The 23,998-nt window shown below is 48.0% G+C and overlaps 1 protein-coding gene across 1 annotated transcript in view; it reads left to right on the top strand.

The window, feature by feature from the left end:
• The window catches only part of MEGF11 (multiple EGF like domains 11), a 330,203-nt gene that overhangs the window by 126,115 nt on the left and 180,090 nt on the right, over positions 1–23,998 (top strand). The window contains exon 4 of the mRNA XM_037502751.2: positions 1,429–1,529. Coding sequence (XP_037358648.2) covers positions 1,429–1,529 — 101 coding nt within the window. The remainder of the gene's footprint in view (positions 1–1,428; positions 1,530–23,998) is intronic.

The following is a 23,998-nucleotide window of genomic DNA, read 5'->3' as shown; positions in this document are numbered from 1 at the left end:
AAGTGAAAGAGTCCTGGCTTCAAGGTCTGAGGACTTGGGCTTGAGTCCAGTGATAGTCGTGATGTTGGGAAGTTCTGTCTCCTCTTATCTTTAATGCCATTTCATGTCTCCTCGCTGTGACTCTACATGTGATGAAGGGGCTTTGCCTTCAGAACCCCATTTGACTCCCTGTTAAGTATTCAGACCTCCCACATCCATATTTCCCTTGCCTTTACCTTCACTGTGTCTATCCCATACATCAGCAAGCCAGCCTGTGGGAACCGGCACAGGGCAGTAGGTTAAGTCTAATGGTTTTGAAATTAGAGTGACTCTGAAATTTATTAGCTACGTGACCCCCCAGCAAATCATTAACTGCTTTGAATCTCCTTTTTCTCATCCATGTAGGTTAAAACAAAGAGGAGATACCCTAAATAATAAAAGCTCTTAAAAAAAATAAAGGGGGCATGATAATGCTAGCTGCCCTATGGGTTGTTGGGAGAAACACATGAGATTTTACTGGTAAACCTGTCTGGCATGTGGTGAAGTCTTCACATCTGTCTTAAAAACTAGACCCTATGGGCCTCCCCAGGTGGCACAGCGGTTGAGCGCTGGGCTGTGAAGCTGCCCGCAGTCTCTGCAGCACCGGTTCGATCCCCGGCCCCCGGCAAGGGTCCCACATGGCGCGACAGACCTCTCCTGCTGTACTCACTGCTCCCCTCAGCAGTGTACTTCGTCAGTCTGCCTGTTCTGTTCCCCGCTCTGGCTCTGGTGAATCCTCTCACCCTCCCCCGCTTCTGACTGTGCCCAGTGCTTGTATAAATAAATAAATAAATCTTTAAAAATAAATAAATAAAAACTAGACCCCAGGTCTCCGATTCCCTGTCTCATCCTCCTTCCGCTCCCTGGGCCTCAGTGTCTTCTCTGCAGAGCCAGGGGGCAGTTCTGAGCCTGCCCAGGGTGGGAAATTGCCTTCTAGGAGGTATGATTTTGGTGTGAGTGGTATTAATCCCCACTCTGGGACTGAGTCTGACTTGGAGGATTCTTTTGCTGACTCTGCTTCAGTTCTGCAGGTGGGTGGGCCAAGTCCCAAGGGGCCCAGAGCTGTCTGTTTATTAGGGGTTTGGGTAGTTATAGACACATACACTCTCAGGGTCACCCTCCACAATGTAGTCCCCAAAGTATCTTGCACATCCCTTTTAAATATCTCTCTGAAGAGACTGGGGAGCAGTCAGCAGTGTAGCAAATGCCATGTCAGTAATACATTCTGCAGCACAACAGCCCAGATCCCGCCATTGATTTTTCTTTATTGTGTTCCTTCATATTCAAAGCTGCCATGCATTTTAAAGTAATTATTGAATGGAATCTTCGATATAGCTTAACACAAATATCATTCTAACAGGAGTGATTGATTTTCAATACTTTCAAGTGGCTTTTTCCCTTGTGCCTTAGGATCAGTTATAAGACGGCATATCGGCGCGGCCTCCGGACCATGTACCGGCGGAGGTCCCAGTGCTGCCCTGGCTACTACGAGAATGGAGACTTCTGCATACGTAAGTAGGGCTGCCGTTGTTTTGGCCTCAGTGGGCCTGGGCGGGAGGGGAAAGCAGAGGAGGGGGAGTGAGGGAAAGGAGGTCGTGCTGTGACCCAGGCCCTGAGCAGCAGCCCTCACCTGGCCCAAGGGAGCCTTTCTTCTACTCTCATGAAGACCCTGCCTGCTGTCAGCTCTGAGGGGGTAATGGTCTGGTGCAAACTCATTAGCACAGATTCATCCACCAGATCAACCTCTTAAATGTGGATGCAAGCAGGTCTGCTTTAGACTTTGACAGGGACAGAAATGGATGCATCTGGAGTGGTCACTCTGAGGAGCAATAGGGGAAGGAGTACTCAGTGCCTGGCATAGAACAGAGATCCCAGTCTTTGTTAAAAGGAAGGAGAAACAAATGGATAAATGGGTAGATAGACAGATGAATGAATGGATGGATGGGTGGATGGAGTTAAGGGGGTGGATGGATGGATAGATGGATGGATAAATGGATGGGTAGGTGAGTAGATGGATGGATGGGTAGATGGAGGGAGGGAGGAAGCTTGGATGATTGGATTCCAAGATCGCAGTACCTAGAAGAAGGATGGCAAGAGTAAGACAGATCATGAGGATCTTGTTCCAAGAGTGGGGATCTTGTTCCCTGTTTATCTGCAAAGACTTAGAAAACTGAGGCCTTAGTGTCTCCAGAGAAGTAAGAACTAAGTGGCTTTCAACTTCAGTCCCTCAGGATGGGGGGCAGTGGGGGACACCAAGGAATAGGATCCTGTAGATCTGGGTTCTCGCTCCAACCTCCCAGGCATGTGGCTTTAGGCAAGTCACTTGACCTTTCTGGGAGAATGTTTGTAGGGCCTGGTCAGAGTCAAATGAACTCTTTCCCAATTCACCTCTGACAAGTGGAAAAGGGCCAGTAAGGGGCTTTTCTGTGGGCATTTGACAGTTCCCTCAACTGAAGGAGTGTGTAGGAGAAGCTGGGGCCCCTCATTAAATGACTGAGAGGAGAATTCACCCCAAAGCTTCTGCCTCTTCATTTGGAGGGAGATTTGGGAGGTGGTTTTCCTCCTTAGTATTCTCCTTGCCACTCTTATTTATGAAGCGAGCTAGCCCCAGAGAGAGAATTTGGGCAGAGTGGGTGTGTTGATGTTGGGAATGAAATGACAATTTTCCCCTGCTGTTGTTATATCTCCCCTAATGCTGGAGAAACTCGATTCTAATTGCATTACAGGAGTGAATGAAAAATGCTCCCACAAATGCGTTCAATAAGCATGGCTTTGCAGGAAAAAGACAAAGATATTCAGCCAAAGCAAACCCACAAAGGCTTTTCTTAGGAGCAGGACAGAGGACTGGACTAGGACAAGTCCCTGGCCAATACCTCACCTGGAGTGGGGTTACTCTGGGGACCCGGGTGTAGAAGTAAGACCAGAACTCAGACTTTTCTGCTGCTCTGTCTTTCTGAGTTGAGATTCAGCCCAGGGGTGGGACATGGGTCTCATAAAGCCCAAGCAGGACAGATGCCAGTGGCCTTTCCAGGCTCAGGGCACAGTGATGGACTTGGGAAATTATAAAGGGAGTTGGGATGTCAGCAGGGGCTCCAAGAATGGATGAACACACTACCTTTCTAATTTCCATTAGTGGGTGTGGGTAAAGCTCGTGGAAAATGAAGAGCAGGGCAGAAGTGCTAAATGTCCTGATTGCATAGGCCTGGTCTTGCTGACTGGGAAGTGTGGCTTATGACCTCCCACCTTCTCTTTATGTAACTGCCGTGCACTGCAGGCCAAGCTGGTGGCCATTGGCCAGCTCACCTCCCAGAAGTCAACCATTATCAGGATTGAAGGCTTTTCCTAGGAGGGGATGGGAGAGTTTCAGCAGTGAGACAGGGGCCCATAGTGCTGAGACCCAGCACTATGGCATGCTGGGTGTGGGTAGTATGACATAAAGGGCAGGAGTCACACAGGTCCATGTTTGCATCTCACTCTGCCACTGCCTGTTTCCTCCTCCTCCTCGTCTTCTTCATCATCATCATCATCATCATCATCATCATCATCATCATCATCATGGTCTCCAGAGCACCCACCCACACAGGCCCCTATCTCATTGGTTTACACACATCAGTGCATCAGCTCCTCATACCAGCCTTGTGTGGTAAATACCTTTGTTTCTCCCATTTTGTAGATGAGGAAACAGTCACAGACATGTCTCTAGAAAGTGGCAGAACTTGGATTTGAACCCAGGCTCTCTGGCCCTGTACAGAGCCTGTACTTGGACAGGCTGCTTCTCTCTTCTGAGCCCAGGCAAGACATCATCTCTCTGAAGCTCAGTTTCCTTTCATGTAAAATAGGGACAGTAACACCTAATCACTGGGAACAGGTCAGAGACTTAAGATGTTAACTCCCTCTTCTATGGCCTTGGGTTTAAATTTTTTTTTTTTAATAAGGGTCGAAATTTTTTTTTTTTAAAGATTTATTTATTTATTTATGTAAGCACTGGGTACAGTCAGAAGTACAGGAGGGTAAGAGAATTCACCAGAGCCAGAGCGGGGAGCAGAGCAGGCAGAGGGACCGAAGTACACTGCTGAGGGGAGCAGTGGGCGGCAGGAGAGGTCTGCGCGCCATGTGGGACCCTCCTCTGGTGGCCGGGGAGCAGCCGGGGATTGAACCGGCGCTACAGAGGCTGCAGGCAGCTTTGCAACCCAGCGCTCAACCGCTGTGCCACCGGGGAAGCCCTGGCCTTGGGTTTAAACATTTTCTGTCTTGGTCTTTAACTTGTCAGAGCTCCATGGACCCTCTCCCTGGTAAAATGCAGGCTACATTTATAAACCTCCCCCTACCACTCCTTTGCACACATTTCAGTAAGTGCAGGGGTCCCTTCAAACCCTTACAGGGTCCTTGGATCCCTGGGATATAGTTTCTGCTATGTATACCTGTTCAACTTATACTTGTTACTCCCAGTTGTGCAGATGTGGGGGCTAGATGCAAGTGAGAGGGTTGATGATCCTCAAGAGGAGCTTGCAGCCTAGTGGAAGGAGGCTGCTACACAAACGCGGCAGCAGTGTGATAGGTGCTTCGCAAGCACCTTTATAAATAAAGTAAGGCAGGAGTAGAGAGAAGTGGCTTTTTCAGCAGCAATCACTTAAGGTGTTCATGAGCAGTCAGCAGAGATAGAGGCTCTCTTAGAAAGTTTCCAGCCAGTATTTATTAAATATCTACTATGGCATATAAGTGCTAGAAATAGTCCCCACCCTCGTGGAACCTACAGTCTGGTTGGGAAGACAAGGCTGAAGTGCAGGCGTGAGGAAGCTTGTGGAGAGGGAAGTGAGAAAAACTAGCAGTCAGTCCAGAGCGAGAGTGTGACCTGCCATCCCTCGGGAGGCTTTGTGGGAGTTTGAACTGGATGGAACTACATCTTGAGGGTGCATAGAAGAGAACCACATGATCCTGGGCATGGAGGACCTGATCATGAGGCAGGGGTGAGGCAGTGAGAAGGCTGGGCTGGCCGCGGTGGCAGGTCTGGGCAGGACAAGGAGAGATAAGGTTGGTGGTGAGGCGGCTGTTCCTTTTCTGGTGCTGCTACTTCAAAGTAGCACAGCCTGGCAGCTTCACCGGCAGTTTATTATCTGACTGGAGGCTACAAGTCTGAGATCACGGCATCGCCCTTTGCTTCTGGTAGGTTCTTGGCTTGTGCCAGCAAAACTCCCTTCTTCACCTAGTGTTCTCCCCTGTGTGTGTGTGTCCCCATATTTCCCCTTTTTAAAAAAACATAAGTCTCATTTTAATTTGATTACCTCTCTAAGGTCATATGCTAAAGTATTGGGGGTTAGGACTTTGATTTATGAATTTTAGGGGGACACAATTCAATCCCCAACAGGTGGGTGTCAGCCACTACCAGCACTCTCCTGTTCCTGCTTATTGTCATGGGGGAAAAGGAGGGTATAGCTCCAGCAAGGCACAGAGCAGGTTCTCTGTGATCCAGGCAGATGGGTAAAGAAGAGTCCTGGAGCCCTTGGTGGCTTTTTCAGGCTTTTGAGTTTTTTACATCATTTGTAGTGTGGCAACCAGGTACATGGCAGGCAGGGGGTCCGGGGGCGGGGGGCAGGAGGCTGGCAGGCCTCCTAGCCCTCGGAAAATCTTCACTCTTTCTGGACTCTCTGCTACCACTGCTGCTGCTGCTTCTTCTACCCTGGCGTCCCCACGACGCCATCCTTGTATGACCAGCCTCTTAGCCCAGGTGCGCCCACTTACGCAGGCCCACACCCTACTCCAGGTGCCGCCATCAGGCATGCATGCAAGACCACAGATGTCATTCATTGATGCTAATGACAGGAGGCGGAAAAACCTGATCACTTACATTTATCCACAGAGGGGGAAAACTTCTAGCCCCCATGGGCTTGCCACATGTCTGTGAGGACCCTGAGAGAGGGAGAAATGGTAGTGGGAGGGTGAAGGATTGTGCCTAGCATGCCAGGGGCCAGAAGAGAAGCTTGTAAAGCTGGGAGCATCTGGGAGTATATGTATGTTGGTGCCTGCCCCTCATCCCCACCCCTCAGAGGCCAGAGAACCTCCAGGATCACCAGAACCTAGGGATAACGCTCTGACACTGAGTCCTCAGGACCTTGTACAGGTAGTAGAAGGAAGTAAAAGCCTTGGCTTACTGCACAAATTGTGTGCAAATCCCTTTGCCTCTCTGGACCCACTGTGGCTAAGGATGGCTCATCCCTGTGCAGGGAAGGAAGATCAAGCAAGAGTGAGCATGCCTGGAACATGCAGGTCTGGGGTAGCACTGTTTTTCTGCTCCTTTTTTTTTTAAAAAGATTTATTTATTTATGCATACAAGAGCTGGGGTACAGGTCAGAGGTGTGGGGGGTGAGAGGATTCACCGGAGCAGAGTGGGGAACAGAACAGGCAGACTGAATGAAATACACTGCTGAGGATAGCTGTGGGCAGTCAGGAGAGGTCTGCTGTGCCATCTGGGTTACTCCCTGGCCGGCTGGGAATGGAACTTGTGCTGCAGAGGCTGCGGATTGCTTCGTAGTGCGGTGCTTAACCCCTGTGCCACCAGGGAGGCCCTGTTTTCCCCCTCTTAGTTCCATTTCTTCTGCCCCAGAACTGCCATCCTCATCCTGGAGTCCTTAGCAGTTTTTCTAGAACCGTCTATACTGGAGCTGCCCATCCCTTCCATTATCTACAGATACAGCTGAGTCCTGCCCGCCTTGGTTGCCAGGTATCAAATATTTCTTGAGAATCACTGAACACAAACAGTCCTTGCTCCACTCCCCCACCCAAACCTCCCCCCCATCTCTTTTCTGTTCTCCCCATGAGATAAGGGAGTGGACATCTTTGCCTCTGCAAATGGAACTAATTTTAAGTCATTTATGTGGTAGAATATGAGGCATTTTGGGAAACTCTGCTGTTTGAAAATATTCGTGCACATCAGGGCTAATCGGACTTTCAGAATGGATGGGCTAGGGTATGTTACAGCAATAAACAACACTCAAATCTCAGTAGCTTAAGACTATTATAATGTTTACTATTTTGTTCATCTTACATGGCCATGGTGGGCTCCCTGGGGCCTGCTCACCCAGGACCCAGGTTGATGGAGTAGCAATTCTCTGCATGTTGCTGATTGCCATGGCAGAAAGAAGAGGGCTCTGGCAGGTCTTGAAGGCAGAGGGCCAGAAATATTGAGTGAGCAGCATTAGTGCTTATCCCAGGTGCGATACAGATGCTGCAGGAATTACAATTCACAATTCGTTCAAATGCATTATTGAGCCCCTAATGATCTGCTATGAGACAGGTATCAGAATCACCTGGAAGACTTGTTTACAGCACAGACTGGGCCCCAGCCTTAGGGTCTTGAATTCAGAAGCTTTGGGATGGGGCTAGAAAATTTGCATTTTTAACAAGTTCCCATCTGATGCTTATGCTGTGGACTAGGAACCACGCTTTGAAGGCCATGAGTTTACCTTGCACTAAAGGGTGGAGGCTGTGCTGACCTCAGCTTCCTGGCGAATTGCAAGGAGGCCTCGAGATGCTTAACAGGTGCATCCCCTTGACCCACAGGCCTCTCCTGATGGGTGCCAGGAGGGAAGGCACAGAGTAGCTAGCCAGGACAGCAAGTGTATCTGCCCGATCTCCTCTCCTTTCCCCCACAAATGGTGACTCCCCCAAACTTCCAGTGGATATCTTCTAGCCTTTGGAATGCTGCGCTCACCCCCTGCAGTGTGGTTTTCATCCAAAGCCAGATGTGGAGGGATGAGCTCCACTGAAGCTCCAGGTACGTGGCTGATGCCTGACTGAGCTGTGGCCTGGGGAGCACTGCATCTCAGGGCTAGTAGCCGGCTGGTTCTGGAAGAGGGACTCTCTGGGGGCATCGGTCAGTACTGGGTAGCTGAGAGGGAGCCAGCAGCTGGAGATCTGGGAAACTGGCTGCCCTGAGGGTCTCTGAGGGTATGTAAGATTTAACACCAGTAAGCTCACATCTTTTTTTGGTGATTTACATACTCCTATTTATTATTACGGTTGTTTATACAATTATTATTTAAATTTAACTCATGTTTACTAATTTTTTTCCTTATGTCTTTATGCGTCTCACTTCCTGACAAGTTGTATTTAGTCGACCCCAGAGGAGAGATGACTAGTAGGCTTTGTCTGAAAATGCCCGTAGTTTGCTCTCCCTTGTGGCTAATGGTTTAGCTGCCAATGAATTTCTAGGTTTTCAGTCAGTTTCTACCTTCAGTTTGAGGGTGTTCTGGACTTTGTCATTGCAGTGCCTGAGTTACCTGAGTCCCAGGCTGTGGGTGCTATAGAGCCAGGATAGGGTTTCCCCATGTGCTTTGAGCAGTCAAAGGTATAAGCCAGAGAGAGGTGTTTTTACCATGAATGCTCTCATGCATTGCTAATTGAATCGAGAGTTTGATTGTATATTGAGTTCAATATTGAATTATTATAAAATATGGTAAACCTACAAGGTATGGATGAAGATTAACAACATGAGAAGTGAACCTACCAGCTACAAAACAGAAAATAAAGTCCTGCATTTTGTCATTCTGTCTGGTTTCCTTATCGGGTAATAATAATTAGGATCGGGACTAGCGTGGCTTCAAATAGGATATAAAAACAGATTAGTTCTGTGGCAGTAAAAGTCATAATTAAAACATTTGTAGCAGAATTTATATTGTAATATAGTTTCTTCCAAGTATGTGGCTCTTTGGATAAGTGAAATTGGCTATCTCTAGGTGTTTAGGGGGAGAAGCTGTTTGTGCCAATAGCAGTGCAGATAAAGGGTCAGAAAGGAAGGTTGGTGAAAAGTTTATATTGGTATCATTAAATTTATTTAAGAGGATTAAGCTGATATATTGGTTCAGGTTATTTTATTTTTTGACTGTCATACTAGTGGAAATAGTATAATAGCTGGGGAGATAGTGTTTAGCATTAAAGAAGGTTGAGATTCTATATATGGTCAATTCCATGTGCCTCGGATGCTGTAACTGGAAGGTACAGTCTTAGCCTGTATGTTCCATGTATGGAGTTAATTTTTTCATACTGTTTGCTCCTTAGTGGCATACGTTCAAATTAAGGATTCCTGTCCTTTATCAGTTCTGGAAAATGTTGAACTCTCACTCCATCCTCTGTCTCTCCTAAACTCTCATTTTTCATCTCTTTATCTCCATGCATTATCTCTCCATATCTTGGACACTTCCCTCAGATCCATTTTTCAAATCCTTTAGCTCTGCTAATTAACCCGTCGGTTGAGATCTTAATTTCAATACCTGCATGTCTCATTTCTAAGAATACTGTTGCTTTTTCAAATCTGCATGTTCTTTTTCTGTAGTGTCCCCTTTTTCATTGTGGATTCTAATCCGCCTTTTATTGTTTTAACTATTTTAAACATTTCTTTTATATTCTCTTTCAGATAATTCTCTCTTGAGCTATTAGTTCTGTTAGCTCAAGTTCCTAGAACATCAATTCTGTTTGTAGAGGCCACGCATGCTCCCTTAGAGAGGACCATTTCCTCTTAGAGTTTCCCATTTTCCCTTCTCTTTTAACTCTTTAGCCTTTTCTCCTCTCTCAGGCCCTGGCTTGTGGAAGAGCCTACGCACTGGTTTTGTATTTTCTTAGTGGCACGCTAATGGTTTTAACTGACTCATGACCAGCCTTTGCTTTGATAACTTGCTCTGTGTAGAGAGGAAGGTTTAGGTTTTTCTTATTTTCTCTTTTTTATTTTTTGACGTGAAAGCCACATAACATTAACCATTTTAAAGTGTATGATTCTAAGAAACTAGCACATTCACTGTGTGCTGTGACCATTATCTCTATTGAGTACTAAAACATCTCATCTCTCCGAGGGGAGACGCCACGCCCGTAATGCATTCCTTCCCATCCTTTCCTCTGGGTTTTGTTTCTTGTGGGAGGCTTTTATTCCTCATCCAGAATCCCATGTTATATCCCTAGGCTGGTGGGCAACATTATCAGGATTCCCCTACATGGAGTCGGCAACTCCCAAGGCCAAGTCTGCCTCTGGGCAGTGTGGGGGGGTGGGGGGAGCAGGGAGGTGTGTTAAAGTTCAGGCTTCCAGTTGGGCCTGGGGGCCAGGGGAGTGACTGGCCAGGTCCGATGTGCCCTGGATTACCTTAGCTTCAGCATCTGACCTTCTGCAACTCCTATAAATTCCACTTCTCTCCTTTATTCTCATGCTTAAGGATTTACCTTTCTTTAGAGTTCAGCTCTCTATTTTTTAAAAATCTGAATTCTATTTGGGCAGCATTTTGATAGCAGGAAGGGCTACTCTTAAGCACTCTTTGCCATGTCTCAGAAACGACCCCTGTTTTATAGTGAGTGGTGGGGTAGGGGGAGGCTTATAACCAGGCTTTGTGATATTTAATCCAATGTTTTCTTGAACTGATTGCTAACTGCCAACCACAATGAAAACAATAGTGTCACATCTGCTGGTTCACTCAGCACTTCTCATACAGTCTATCAATGCTCTGAGACTGCAGAAGTGAGTTTTAGTATGACTGCCCTGTCCTGTCCAGCAGAGGGAACTTAAGCAGGGAGCTCAAGGGGCCTTTTCCACATGGACAAGTGCAGTCCCGGAACTCAGACCCTGCAGCTCTCAGTCCTGCTCTTTCCCTGACTACAGTGGGTTTTCTCTCCACAGGAGGGACCCTAAAGAGAGAAACAGGGTCAGTTAAATGAGCAGGTAGAGGTGGAGAGGTTTTTAGGGAGACAAAATGACTGAAGACAAACTGTTTTGATTTCATTTTTTGCTGAATGGGTCCTAATAGGTGCCAGAATCAGGGTAGTGTGTGTGGGGGAGAGGGGTTGGGGTGTGTATGTGTTTGTGTGTCCATCCTGTCTGAACCTGGCCTTTCCATAAAGCTACTAGATAGAACAATTCCCCACTGACTCTCTGCAAGGCTGCCCAGGGAACCCGCCTGCTGCTGGTCACTAGAAACAGAGCTGATATAACTCCCTTGGGTCACTTACATCTGGTGCTGAGCTTTGCTGCCTAGAACAAGATCCATCCTTCTGTCTGTCCATCCATTCATCAGCATTTATGAAATTCCTGTGCCTCGCAGATGTGCCTATGCCTTTTGAATCTGGAATACAGAGATGAATAAGAAGCACATGCCCTAGTGGGAAAGATGATATGTAAATTCCAACACAGTATAATAAGCGCACTTTAAGCAAGGAAGGAGACAGGGTGTTGCCATACTGGTTGTGGGGAAGATATAGTTGTCTGGCTGTCCTAACACTCAGCAGCCAAAATTGGTGCCATTACCCCAATCCCAGCCCCAGTCTTGTTCCGGTTTAGATCACTGATTTAAGATGCCCAGAGTCGCTGAGCTCCAGGGGATGATTCACAATGACCAAACTCATAAAATACTGATGCTTAACCCTGTTGCCAATTAATTTACAGTGGAAAAAGTAACTGCCAAAGGTTTGCTTTTGTCCACTCATCAGTGCTTTTTAGACCCTCAGTAAATAATTGCTGAATGAATGAATTCATGGTCTGGCACCCTCTGATTAGTACCTCTTTTCTATTCCTCCTGTTTCACTCCAGAGCACCACTTGGGAACTAGTTCCAAGTGTTCTTCACCAACTATCAGGTCCCTCCTCTGGCCTCCTATTGCCCCTGGATTGCTGTCATTCTGTCCTACTAGGTGTGATGCTGCCTTGCCTATTCTCCTGTGAGTTCCCCAAGCAGAGGGATCACATCTTCGATGTGCCCTGTGTACCTAGCACAGTGCCTGGTACTTAATGCTGAGTATTTATTGAGTGAGTGAGAGAATGAATGAATGAATGAAATGGATGCATATCCCCAATCCTGAGAGACCTCTTAGGGAGAAGCAATTTACTCTGGGGAATCAAAGGACAGGAGAATCAACAGTGACTCCTATTTTTTTTTTTTTTTTTTAGTCCTCCTCTTCTTAAAGACAACTCCTTGAAGGAGGTTAGTTTCAAGCATTGTCTAAAGGATGAGGAGGGACTTGCCAGGAGGCCAAGAGGTAGGCAGTATTTAGACAGACCAGAAGTTTGAAGTCCATTCCCTTTCTCTACCAGCTGTTTGACCCTGAGCACTTTATTTCCCTCTCTCTACTTGGGTTTTCTCATCTGTACAATAAAAAAGTTGCATTAGGACTGTACCTACCCCTTTGGGCTGTCATGAGGGTTAAATGAATCATTACAAAGAAAGCATTTGCACAGGGCATGGCACTGAGAGCTCAGTAAATGTTAGTTACTTCTGTTTATATATATATTTTTTTAAAGATTTATTTATTTATGTTTATTTATTTATTTATACAAGCACTGGGTACAGTCAGAAGCACGGGAGGGTGAGAGAATTCGCCAGAGCCAGAGCGGGGAGCAGAGCAGGCAGAAGGAGCGAAGTACACTGCTGAGGGGAGCAGCGGGCGGCAGGAGAGGTCTGTGCGCCATGTGGGACCCTCTTCCAGTGGCTGGGGAGCCGCTGGGGATCGAACCGGCGCTGCAGAGGCTGTGGACAGCTTCGCAACCCAGCGCTCAACCGCTGTGCCACCGGGGAGGCCCTCTGTTTATATTCTTTTTGTGAGTGGGCATTCTCTAGTAAAGGGGCAGTGTGAACAAAGATGAGAGGTGGGAAAGAGCAGATAGACCCAGCATGCTGCCAGCAGGCCCCTGTGGCAGGAGAGGAAGAGCGGAAGTAAGCAGTAGCAGGAGCGACTGGGAAGAGGGAGGGTGTGGATTCTGAGCACACACCAAAGAGCCTGGACAGTTTTGTGAGGTCATTGAAGAGTTTCAGCAACCAGTGACATGCTCACAGTGGTGGTAAGGAGCCATCACCCTGGAGACAGCATCGTGGAGGAAGGGGTGACAAGTTGGGAGGTCATGCAGGGATGGTGAGTGTGGATGTCATGGTCAGTTACGCAGTTAAGAGAACACAGGAGCCCTGGGACTGGCTGACTGTGTTTTGCTGGCCTAGCCCTAAACTTCCTACCAGGACTTTCACCTATAGCTGGTACCTGCAGAGGCCTGTGTGCTGATGCAGCCACGGAAGGATCTAGGCTCTGCTTCTTAATTACCAGCTGGAGCTGTAATTAAATCTCTGCTATCCGGACTGGGCAGCCCTGGGGGGAAGACTTTATTAGTGTCAAAAGCAGTTGAGGGCCTCCCCTGGTGGCACAGCGGTTGAGCACTGGACTGCGAGCCTCTGCAGCGCCGGTTCGTTCCCTGGCCGCCGGCGAGGGTCCCACCAAAAAAAAAAAAAAAAAAAAAAAAGCAGTTGAGCATTTATGTAAGGCCTGGGTGTTCTGGGCCAGATGAAGCTTGTAAAGTAGCTAACCTGTCCCCAGCCTAACTCTGTATTGCTCAATGGAAACTTCCCTAAAGCCCCTTCTTTCCATCTGAATTCCCTCAACATCTGTGGAGTGCCATCTCCGATTAGGGTTCTGGTTGGATTTTGGTTACTCTCTGCTTCCTCACCACGTGCTGCCAGCTCCACGTGGCCTGACCCTATACTCTGTGACCCACACTTTCCACTCTGCCTTACCTTGCACGTTCTGTGTATGCTTCTTTTCCATCTTGGCATACAGGAAGGTGTTTGCTGTTCCATCTGCCTGGGATGCTCTTCCCCAGATATCCATGTGACTCATTCCCTTATTGCACTGAGTCTTTTCTCAAGTATCAGGTTATCAAAGAGGCATCCCAGAATGCTCTATCTGAAATAGAAGTCCCTGACATGTTTCTGTACCCTCTTATTTTTTTTTCCTTATTATCACCACTTGACATGGAGGCAGAAATATATATTATTACTTTGTCTAGCATATATACTAGCATATATACTCAAGAGGCAAGCGATTTTGATTTGTTCCTAGCTTATACTTCTAGTACAGTACCTGGCATATTGTATACAGTACCTGGCATATTCCCAATAAATGTTGACTGAATGAATAAAAAATGAACTGTGGGCCTCCCCGGTGGAGCAGCGGTTGAGCGCTGGGTTGCGAAGCTGCGCGCGGCCTCTGCGGCGCCGGTTCGATCCCCGGCTGCTCCCCGGCCACCGGAGGAGGGTCCCACATGGCGCGCAGACCTCTCCTGCCGCCCGCTGCTCCCCTCAGCAGTGTACTTCGGTCCTTCTGCCTGCTCTGCTCCCCGCTCTGGCTCTGGTGAATTCTCTCGCCCTCCCGCGCTTCTGACTGTACCCAGTGCATGTATAAACAAAACAAACAAAGAAACCAGCAAACAAATAAATAAAGCATGCCTCTATAAAAAAAAAAAAAAAAAAAAAAAAAAATGAACTGTAAGCTCCAGAGGGCAGGTGTATCATTTAAAAAAGGCCACTGTATATCTACAGTGGCAGGCACATAGTAGGGCCTCCGAAAATACTGAGTGATGAGGTACCGCTATATTTTTTAACACTTCCCTCCCACACCGCTGCTGCTACTCACTCCTGAGGCTGTACCCCAAGTCCCCTCACCTTGTTGCAGGCACACATCCCACTGTCCCCACCTTGTCCATTCCTGCAGGGTAAGCATGGAAATATTAATTACAGGCTTGGCACTCCTATCAAGAGTTTTGAATGGAATAGGTTCCTGGAGGCCTCTTGTGGCCTGTAGTTCTGGATTATGGGCAGATGGGGGGCTGGGAGAGCAGCAGGGGTGTCAACCTCCTGCCAAACAGAGCAGAAGCATTTTAATATTTTAACATCCTCTCCAGTTTAAGCTTTGGCCTGAGCTGATATAGAGGGTTCTTATTTGGCCCTGGAGATGTGATAATGTCTGGACCTCTGGGAAAGGGGCATCTCAGCTCCAGCATTTGGCTGTGTATACATGTGGGTGCATATGGCACTGAATCTACATGTATAGGGTCTCCCAACCCACGAGAGGGATGTCTGTGCAGCAGGTTATGCTGGATAGTGTAAAGGTCAAGATTGACCTAGAATCAGATTGATGCCTCCTGCCTGTGTGGCTGTGGGTAAAGGATTTAACTTCTTTGTGCCTCAGTTTGCTATAAAATGGAGTGGGAGTTGTACCTTCTTCATGGGCTGTGTGGGAATTAAATGAATGTGGTAATTGCTACGCAAGTGTGAGCTTTTGCTGTTACATATGCATGTGTGTATTCACAAGCACACCCCCCCCACAAACTATGTGTGCACATGCATGTTCAGAATGTATGTACTTCCTGAAAGCATATGTTGCAGCTCTGCCCATGAAAAAGGCCCTCGTAACCTGTGTGCTGGCGCATATCTGCATGCTTCTGTGTTTGGAGAGTTTGTGTGTTTGTTTCTCCCTCGATTCTTCTGAGAGTCACCTTCCCCATCATCCTTTCCCACTTCACTTTCTCCTTCCTCTTTTCAAGCAGCCAGTGGTGCCGAATTGTCACCAAGGGAGCCAGAAACACATTTTTGCTCTGGATGGGGTGGGATGGGGGAGCAAATGACACCATCAATCTCATTCCCTGGGAAGGAAGGAGACCTGCAACCAAGGGCAAAACCAGGGAGGCTTCCTTCCTCCCCAAGCTAAAAATTGCCCCTCTGGCCACCGTGATCCTGGGCTGAGCCAGGTGTAAAGGAAAGGGAAGGCCTCAAATCTGGGAGCTACGTAAAGGCAGCCCCTTATCCCTTTGGTGTGGCCAGGCAGAGGGACCAAGACCTTGGCCTCTGTTTATCCACAAGGTTCCATCCACCAAACAAACTGCGGAGGCCTGATAGTAAATCAGTAGCGAGTGTGATTTAGAGGACTCTGTTTGTTTGCTCAGCTAAGCTTTTGGCAAGGTAAATGCATAAGCTGCAGAAAATCTCTTTGAAACAGCCGCAGGGCTCAAATGCCCTTCAGTCCTCCATAAAGGATTCTCAAAATTATATGGACTAGATTAGTATCTCTATTACATAAAACCATTTCAATGCCTGCTCAGGGCTTTGAGAATACACCGGACAGACCTTTTGTTGCTCTGCCCCCGCCAGCGCCTGGTAATTGAAGATTTCCCTTTAAGAGTGTGTCAGGTGGAAAGAGCTCCTAATTTACTAAGTGGAGGGGTCTTTGTTAGGGAGACTGATGCTTTGTTCTGCCTGTCCCTTTTAATCTTGTTTTGCACAATGGACTTACATAAAGCACTACCAGACGTTTTGATTCTGGGGAGGGAAGAAGGGCAGGGCCTCCATTCCCTCTCCTATCTGCCTCTCTCTTCCTCCTGCTCCTTTTGGTTTTCCATTTCCTCTTCTTGGCTCCTCCCTCTATCTAGACTCCAGAACTATGGGGCAGGCACAAGCTTTGGGACAAGCTCTATGGCTTCATGGGAGTGGCCACCCTCTTTTTCTAATCAGAGCACAGCCTCCTCCTTTTTAATTGCCTCTCTGCAAGGAACCCCCAGAGGCAAGATCCAGGTTTGGGGCTATATTCTCTGCAGGTTGCCAGGTTTGACTCTAGCTGAGGTCTTCAGCCCCAAAGTCAAATGCCATCTGGTGGCTGATGGGAGGGTTTTGGTTGGAGGGGCTCCACGTCCAGGGGCACTAAGCAGCATTTGCTGTCTGAGTCCTTCTGCGCGCTGGCTTCTAGTTCTGAGTGAGAGGTCACTGAATCCTGGTTCAGAGGACTTGGGTTTTGCATCCATCAGGGGCCGCCCCACTAGGGATTGAGGCCATGTGGTGCTGTTAGCTGTGAACCCTAATCTGGCTTTCAGAGGTGTTCTTGTCACCCTCTGGACCATTGTCTCTGAACCTTAGCTGCTTCTGTAATGCCAGAAAATGTCACCTCTGAACCTCTATTAAATGAGTTCAATCATGGTGACTGCAAGGCAGAGGTTTTTCTTATTTTGAAGTCAAGGACAAAGTTAACATGAGTCCCAAGACCAGTGAGTACTTTTAAGACAGACTTGCAAATGCACTTCTTGATGAAGTGGAGAAGAAACAAATAGAATAAGGCTATTGGCAAAGAATCATGAAACTCAGTCACCGGGATCTTGGGAGATGCTGTTTGGTTTGTTTACTGTGGTGGACGCAAATATTCCTGGGATTATCTTGATAAGTTTCATATGGTAAGGGGTTCATAAGCTTCTCAAGCAAGACCTTCCTAGCCTGCATCCCCAGAGGGGCTGGCACAGGATTTGAGTTTCTCCTAAAGATTTACCTACCTATAGGGGCTGGGGAGATGGGAAGGAAGAGCTAGTAGTGACTCATGACAAGGTAGTGTAGCTTGTTTGGCACCTCAAGCCCCTTTGGAACAAATCCCGGATAATGACCTCCTTTGGAGGACATTTGCCTTCAAAAACAGAGTAAGTGGGGAGACTCACATTTTTGGGGTCAGACTTTCACATGTCTCAATTTATCCTCAAGATGAATTTCCGGGCATGAGTTTATACTTTACACATGTAAAACAGACTTAGAGGCATTACATGCTTTCCCCAAGGACCCACACCCAATAAGTGGGGAATCCAGGTTTCCAGGGCACTGAATGGAGGACTGAACCTGAGAAATCCACAGGAACCTTAAATATATTTTTAAAGATTTTTTTTTTTATTTATACACACAAGAACTGGGGTGTAGGCCAGTAGTGCGGGGGGTGAGGTGAGAGGATTCACCAGAGACAGAGTCAGGAGCAGAATAGGCAGATCTACTGAAATACACTGCTGAGGGGAGCAGTGGGCGAGACAGGAGCAGCGGGCAAGACAGCTTCCTGGCTGGGGATTGAACTCATGCTGCTGTGGCTGGCGATAGCTTGATAGCACTGAGACTTTAACCCCTGTGCCACCAGGGAAGCCCAGGAACCTTAAATTTTTAAGACCCCTGGAGGGGGTCTCCTGTCATTATTGCTCAGGCTGCACAGTCCATGTCCAGCTCTGGCTCAGGTCAGGAGCCTAACTTGCAGCTCTGCCTTTTATTATACCTAGATGGGATGGGTGACACAGACATGCCACTCCCCTTTCCTTGTCTACCAAATAGGAGCATCAACTCTGTCCTTCAAGACAATATGATGAGCTTAGTAGCCACCAGTTCCTGGGACCCTCACCTAGCCCGACGGGCAATAGAAATCTTGTCCTCCTTCCCCACCCCACTTCCTCATCACCATTATAACTAACATCTGTATAGCACAGATTATATGCTAGTCCTCATTTCTGTATTCACTTAATCCTTATAACACCCTTTGAAGAAGGTACTGTTAACATTCCCATTTCATAGATGAGGAAATGGGGCCTATAGATCTTGCCCAAGGTCACACAGCAATAAAACAATCAGCTGGAAGTCAGTTTCATGGTGTCAGTTCCATGCCTATAACCGTTCTGTTACAGCCAGTGCTCTGCAGGCTCGGCTGCTCTAAGGTCACATTTGGGAGCTTCTGTGTCTGGTATCTTGGGCTGCTGGCGGTGGACAGTATTTAGCTGATGGTGTATTGGCTGCAGCTGCTCATCCAACCCCTGAAGTGTGGTCATGCTTCCTGTTCAGTTTCCATTCTAGTTCCCGTTTCCTGCTGGGATAAAGCCTGGTCTGGGAAGCTTTGCTGTTTATCCTCTGTGCCTCAATTTCCTCATCTGGGTAATGGGGATGATAATACATCCACTTAATCTTGTGAGGATTAGGTGAGTACATTCATATAAAGTGCTTGGAACACAGTAAATGCTTAGTAAGCGTCAGTGCCCGCTATTCTCTATGGCAGGATAATGCAGATAGATCTTCCCTGCTAGGCTAAGGGCAAAAGGAATCCATTTGCAGATCTGGGAAGGAGTCCTGGTTGGGAAGTGGGGCTCACAGACACCCTCCCCTGACTTCCAAAAGAAAATGCTTGCAACCATTAGAAAAGCAAATAAATGTTATCTTGCTCATGGTATGCAACAAAGAGATGAGGTGGACCCGTCAATGTGCAGGAGATCAGCTTTGTAAATGGTGAGGCATCAGAAGTGGCTCTGCTGGCTCCAGAAGGGTGCAGATTGCAACCTTTCTACCTAGAGATCAAAAACACAGAAGACTGAGTCTACATCTGCACCATCAGGGTGCTGGCCTCAGCCTGTGGGTCCCAGACAGAAACATGATTCAGAACCCCAGAGAGATGTCCAGGACCACTCCTGCCTTTAAGAGGGGGCATCTCTGCCCACCAATGTCCTTTATTCCTACCCCTGCCTCCCCCAGGAGTTACATGTTCCTAAATCACCACCTGGTTTTAAAGGTGATTGCCAATCACTTTGTAACTCAAATGGTGAAAAGGTGTGTGGATAAGACTTGTCTCTACCCATCTGTGCTGAAATAAGCCTCTGTCAAAGGGCCTCTGAAGGTCAACTCCAGTCTGGAATTCTGGGTATGTCTGCGTGCTGTGAGGGTTTGCCCTGTGCTGCCTTGCAAAGAGAAATGGCCACTCAACTACTCCGGGTTGGGGGTGGGGGTGTCTCTCTCTGAGCCTGTGATAGTGAATGTTGCCCTGGAGTAGTAGGCATAGTCCACAAGCCTCACCCACCAGTATTTACTTTGATGAAGCTTTAAAACACTGCTCTGACATGTGTACAAACCACACGTGGAGCAGCGTGGCCACCTCAGCTGGAGGTCTTAATTACCTGCTAAGAACAAGAGAGGTTTTAAGATCTGGGAAGCAGCCTGTGCAAGTGGTTTATTTCCCAGAGCGAGTGTAGAGTAAGGGGAGCCATATGGCCCAGTGGTGAAACAGCTGTCTCTCGAGAAGGAACAATTTGGGAGCTTCCACCATCTGGGTGAATTACGAGCCTTGCAATTTTTATGCATATGTTGCGGCAACCCACCAACACAGCAGTCAAGAGGGTGGATGATGGAGAGAGATGGAATGTCCCTGTGCTCTGTGCCCTGGCCCATCGCACGGCCATCCATCCCAGAAACCCTGACTCAGCGGCCGCCTCCTTCCTGGGCTGCCCTGGCCAGGCTGCCTCTGAGGTCACGTGGGCCGAGGCCCTGTCAGTTCCCCTGGGCAGGTGGGCCTTCCAAACCTCCAGAAAATATACATGTCATTCCTTTAACCATAGCCTCTGCTTGCCCCTTTGGTAGGACTGGGAAAATCTAGTTGAAGAGTGCTTAGTGGTTTGGGGCTGTTATATTTTTTCTGCTCTATGATCCGTGTTAGGTTAAAAGGGCTAGAGTTGCTTTTCTTCCCCATAGAAGATAACTCAACCTGGACAGGCTCCCTCTGGGAGAATTAAAGGTGATGAGGGACTTCTGGATGGCTGGACCATTAATATCCTACCCACAAAGCAGCCCTCTCCTGTCCCCAGCTCCCAAGCTGGTTGGAATGATAAATATATTCTAGGGTGTTCTCATTCAAATTGATAGCTCTTTTCCTTTGCCAGTGCTGCATATCTGAGGGTTGGGGGGTTTGGTCAGCAATGTGAGGGGCTCCCCTTCTCAGACCTGTGTGGTGAGTTGCATCATTCCCAGTTCACGGATGAGGAAGCAGAAGCACACAGAGGTCAAGAAACTGCCAAGAGGTGACGGAGCTAGGAATCGGAAGACAGGATTCAAACCGAGGTCTGTCTCTCTCCAAAGCCAAAACTCTTCTAGAGTCTGTGCCAGACCCAGGCAGACAACCCAGGCACCCAGACCCAGACTGTATCAGCCATGGCATTAGCTGAAGGCGTGCTTCTTAGGAGAAAAACATCACTCAAATTGCCATGTCTCAATATCCCTCCTACTGAGGAGCCAGAGGTTTTCACGTTAGACATTCTCCTGGGTGATTTCCTGTTCTCCAGGAGGTTCCTGCTAAAACATAGCTGCTGCTTGAGGAGGTAATGTGTTATTCTTCAAGCTCTCCAGGATGGAGAGAAGTTGATCTAGACTTCTCTAGGACGGGAGACCTGGGCAGAGGGTACTATATCTTCTCCCCTTTAAAACTTAATCTGAAATCAGTTCTGCTCCCATCTTGATGACCCCAAACCTCTTTTTAGGAAGATACCCCAACTGGAGTCTCCACCACCAAGGTATCACAGCTGATCTAAGTGAGTTGACCTTAGGTTAATTGCCCAAGACCACTGCCGAGGTATTCCAGCAGGGAGGGATCGTGGCCTGTGGCCCCCTTCGTGGGGATGGGACACAGCCTTAAGTCTTGGCCTCCCCAGCTGGAAAAAAGTGCTCTCCCCAGAAGCCCAAATCCAGCTCTAGGTGCCCTGCTGTGTCACCTTCTGTCCTCTGCATCACCTTGTCATTGCCGCTAATTTTGGGAAGTTGCCCTGAAAGCCCATAGACAGGGTTTGGGTCTGAATGTCTCTCTGTGCCTGTGGGGCTAACAGGCAGTTGTTAGGGTTTGTTGACCATTTCTGTGTCTTCCAAGAAGGAACTCAGGGCAAGTCAAAACAGACCTGCCCCAAAATGTTTATGTATCTTGGGCAGCAAAGGCCTGATCCAGGGCTTTAGTGGGAGTTTTCAGAGGGCTCTCCCTCTCCAGAGATAGTGAGACCTGGGAGCTGACGAGCCCATCCAAGCCCAACAGGCTGATTATGCTGGTGCTATGTGACATTGGCCTCTGGCCAGTAAGGCCAAAGAGATGGGAAATAAGAAATTCCTCCCTGCTTGACGTCCCCTTACTCTACCCCCATTTCTTCCTTTTCCTTGGGTAGAGGTCATTTCAGAGTTCTTGTGTTAAGCCCACTGAGAAGGAAAGACCAGAGGGGACAGCTACATCAAGTGACCTTCCGAAGCAACCAGGAGCTGGCACAGTTCCTGAGGTGGCTACCTTCCTCATCTCTTTTTCTCTGGGTCCAACTGGACCTCCTCTAGCTGCATCCTTGCTCTCCCCACACAGGGGGTCCTATGTGCTGGGGCACCTGGGTGATGACTTGCAGGGAGTTAGCTGCCCCAGCACACTGGGATAGACTTTTGGGGTGCACCCAGATGGTGGAGGGAGGGGAAGATACAGCAAGGGGGTAGAGGGCATCAGGGAGCACCACTTATAGGTGAAGGTTCAGTTTCTGAATCTCAGCAAAGTCATTTTGGGAAGCCCGAGGGCCGAAAGGCAAGTGGGCTAACTGAGGCTCAGCTGAGTTATGAGACCTTTGGGCTACATGTTTCATGGAGCTGAGGGCTGTGCCTCAGGAGATGTGGGAGTGGATTATGGTCCTACTCCACACTCAGATGGGAGAATCAGTGTTCTGAGGGTTAGGTGGCACCCTGCTGACCATTGGCCCCGGACATCTCTCTGGAATCTAATCTCTACCTGGTCCGCTGGACCATCACCACACACTCTTGATCTGTAAATGACCCCATGGAAGCCCTGCTGCTGTCACAGCCACAGAGATGGTGATTCAGGCTCAGTTATCTGAGTACCTTGGTTGACAGGGAACTCATTCTCTAGGAAGCCTAGTGGGTTGCACTGCTCTCAGTGAGACCAACATATCCTATAACAAGTTCTCTCTTCCATATAGCAGCTTTATAGATATTTAAGAAACTATCCCTTCTCCCTGTTCTAGCCCCTCTGACTATTTTCTTTTCTGGGTAAAATATCATTTGTTGATTTAGCCCAATTGATTTTCAAGCACCTCTATGTGCTAGGTGCCGAAGAGATAGGAATCAATAAAACCAACATGGCTATTTATCAGGGGGCTCACAGCTAGGCCAGGGCTCTCCAGCTTCCTCATGAATGTAGGAAGGATTGTAGGTCTGGCTTGATCAGGGCAGAAGGTGACCGCCCTGCCTTGCTCTCCATACTGCTAAACTCTAGAATGTGAATCGGGGGGAAATCAGTTAGCCTCCCTGAGAATCATCCTGAGGGCTTTTCCTAGAAATTCATCAGGTTAATGTGTGGGATTTGACAAATCAGATTTTTAATTTTGTTACACACAAATGCCAAGTGTTATTTGTATCCAAGGCATGGGACAAGGACAGGAAAAATATTTATTTTTGTAGTGTACTTATGATAGTAATTACTGCACTTTTTCAGACAAGAAGGTCACAGTTCAATATCACACACCTACTCAAACGGTTAAACATTGCATTCACTTGATTTTTATTCAGGCTATTCTTGCATTGAGAGTTTATTGTATGCAGTGCTGAGTACAGTGTTTGGGGGATTTCTACCCCCACGAAGCTAGTAGCCTGGTGAGAGAGAATCTTTTAACAATGTCTCCAAAATAAATTGAGAATGGCATTTTGATGGGTGTCATGAAGGAAAAGAACATGGGTGATGAGAAACATTAGCAGGAGAGCGTCTTCAGATGGGCTGATAGGGAGATCGGGGATAAGGATGTGGGCTGAAGGATGAATAGGTGAACCCTGGGATAGGAAGCAGCTGACCTGGTGAACTGCATAGGCAAGACCCTGACATGGGAATGAGCTTCTTGTACCTAAGAGAGTAGAAGATGGTGGCGGGCAGAGGACTGGAGAGAGGAGAGGGTGGAGAATGGCATAAAAGATATGGGAAGGGCATATCCATGGCGCTTCATGGGAAAAGAACCCTGGGTCTTACCATCACCAGCTGGACTGGAGTCCCTGCAGATGAGAGCCTAGATCAGAGCTGGGGATGGGGGGTGGGCAGGGGATATGTGGAGGCATTACTGTTCCCTCAAACAGAAATGGTCTGCCCCAAGCCAGCTAGGCCATCTGTCTAGGGGGTGGTAGCCACTGCCTTGTGCCTTTCTGTGGAGCTCACCCTTCCCTTTGTGGTAATAGGTCTCACCCTGTTTGACTCCTTCTCTACATGTGGATTTTCTAGGGCAGGACCCTGATAATTCTGGCACCCCCCCGCACCCTGCACAGTGTTCAGCTAACGCAGACTTTGCTGCACTAGGTTCAGGCTGTGATTCTCTTGTTTGGGTGACCTTGGCCAAGCCACCTGCCTTCTCTGAACTACTTGGGGTTCTCATCTAGCTATACCTGACAGATTCTGCCCTGAACTGCACGTATGGAGGGTAGCAGCAAAGCAAGTGAGATAATGGGAAAGAAGTGTATTTGCAAACTGTAAAGTCCCAGGGAGATATAGGGTTGTTCTGGTAACTGAGACCTGCCCGTAGGATCCTTCCACACCTTTCCTTCTGCCCCCTCCCAAGGCCAAAGGTTGCGTTTACCTAT

This window comes from Talpa occidentalis, unplaced genomic scaffold, assembly GCF_014898055.3.
Source record: "Talpa occidentalis isolate TD23 unplaced genomic scaffold, MPIMG_talOcc4v2.1 talOcc4.11, whole genome shotgun sequence".
NCBI lineage: Eukaryota > Metazoa > Chordata > Mammalia > Eulipotyphla > Talpidae > Talpa > Talpa occidentalis.
This window is presented reverse-complemented; position numbering and strand designations above follow the sequence as displayed.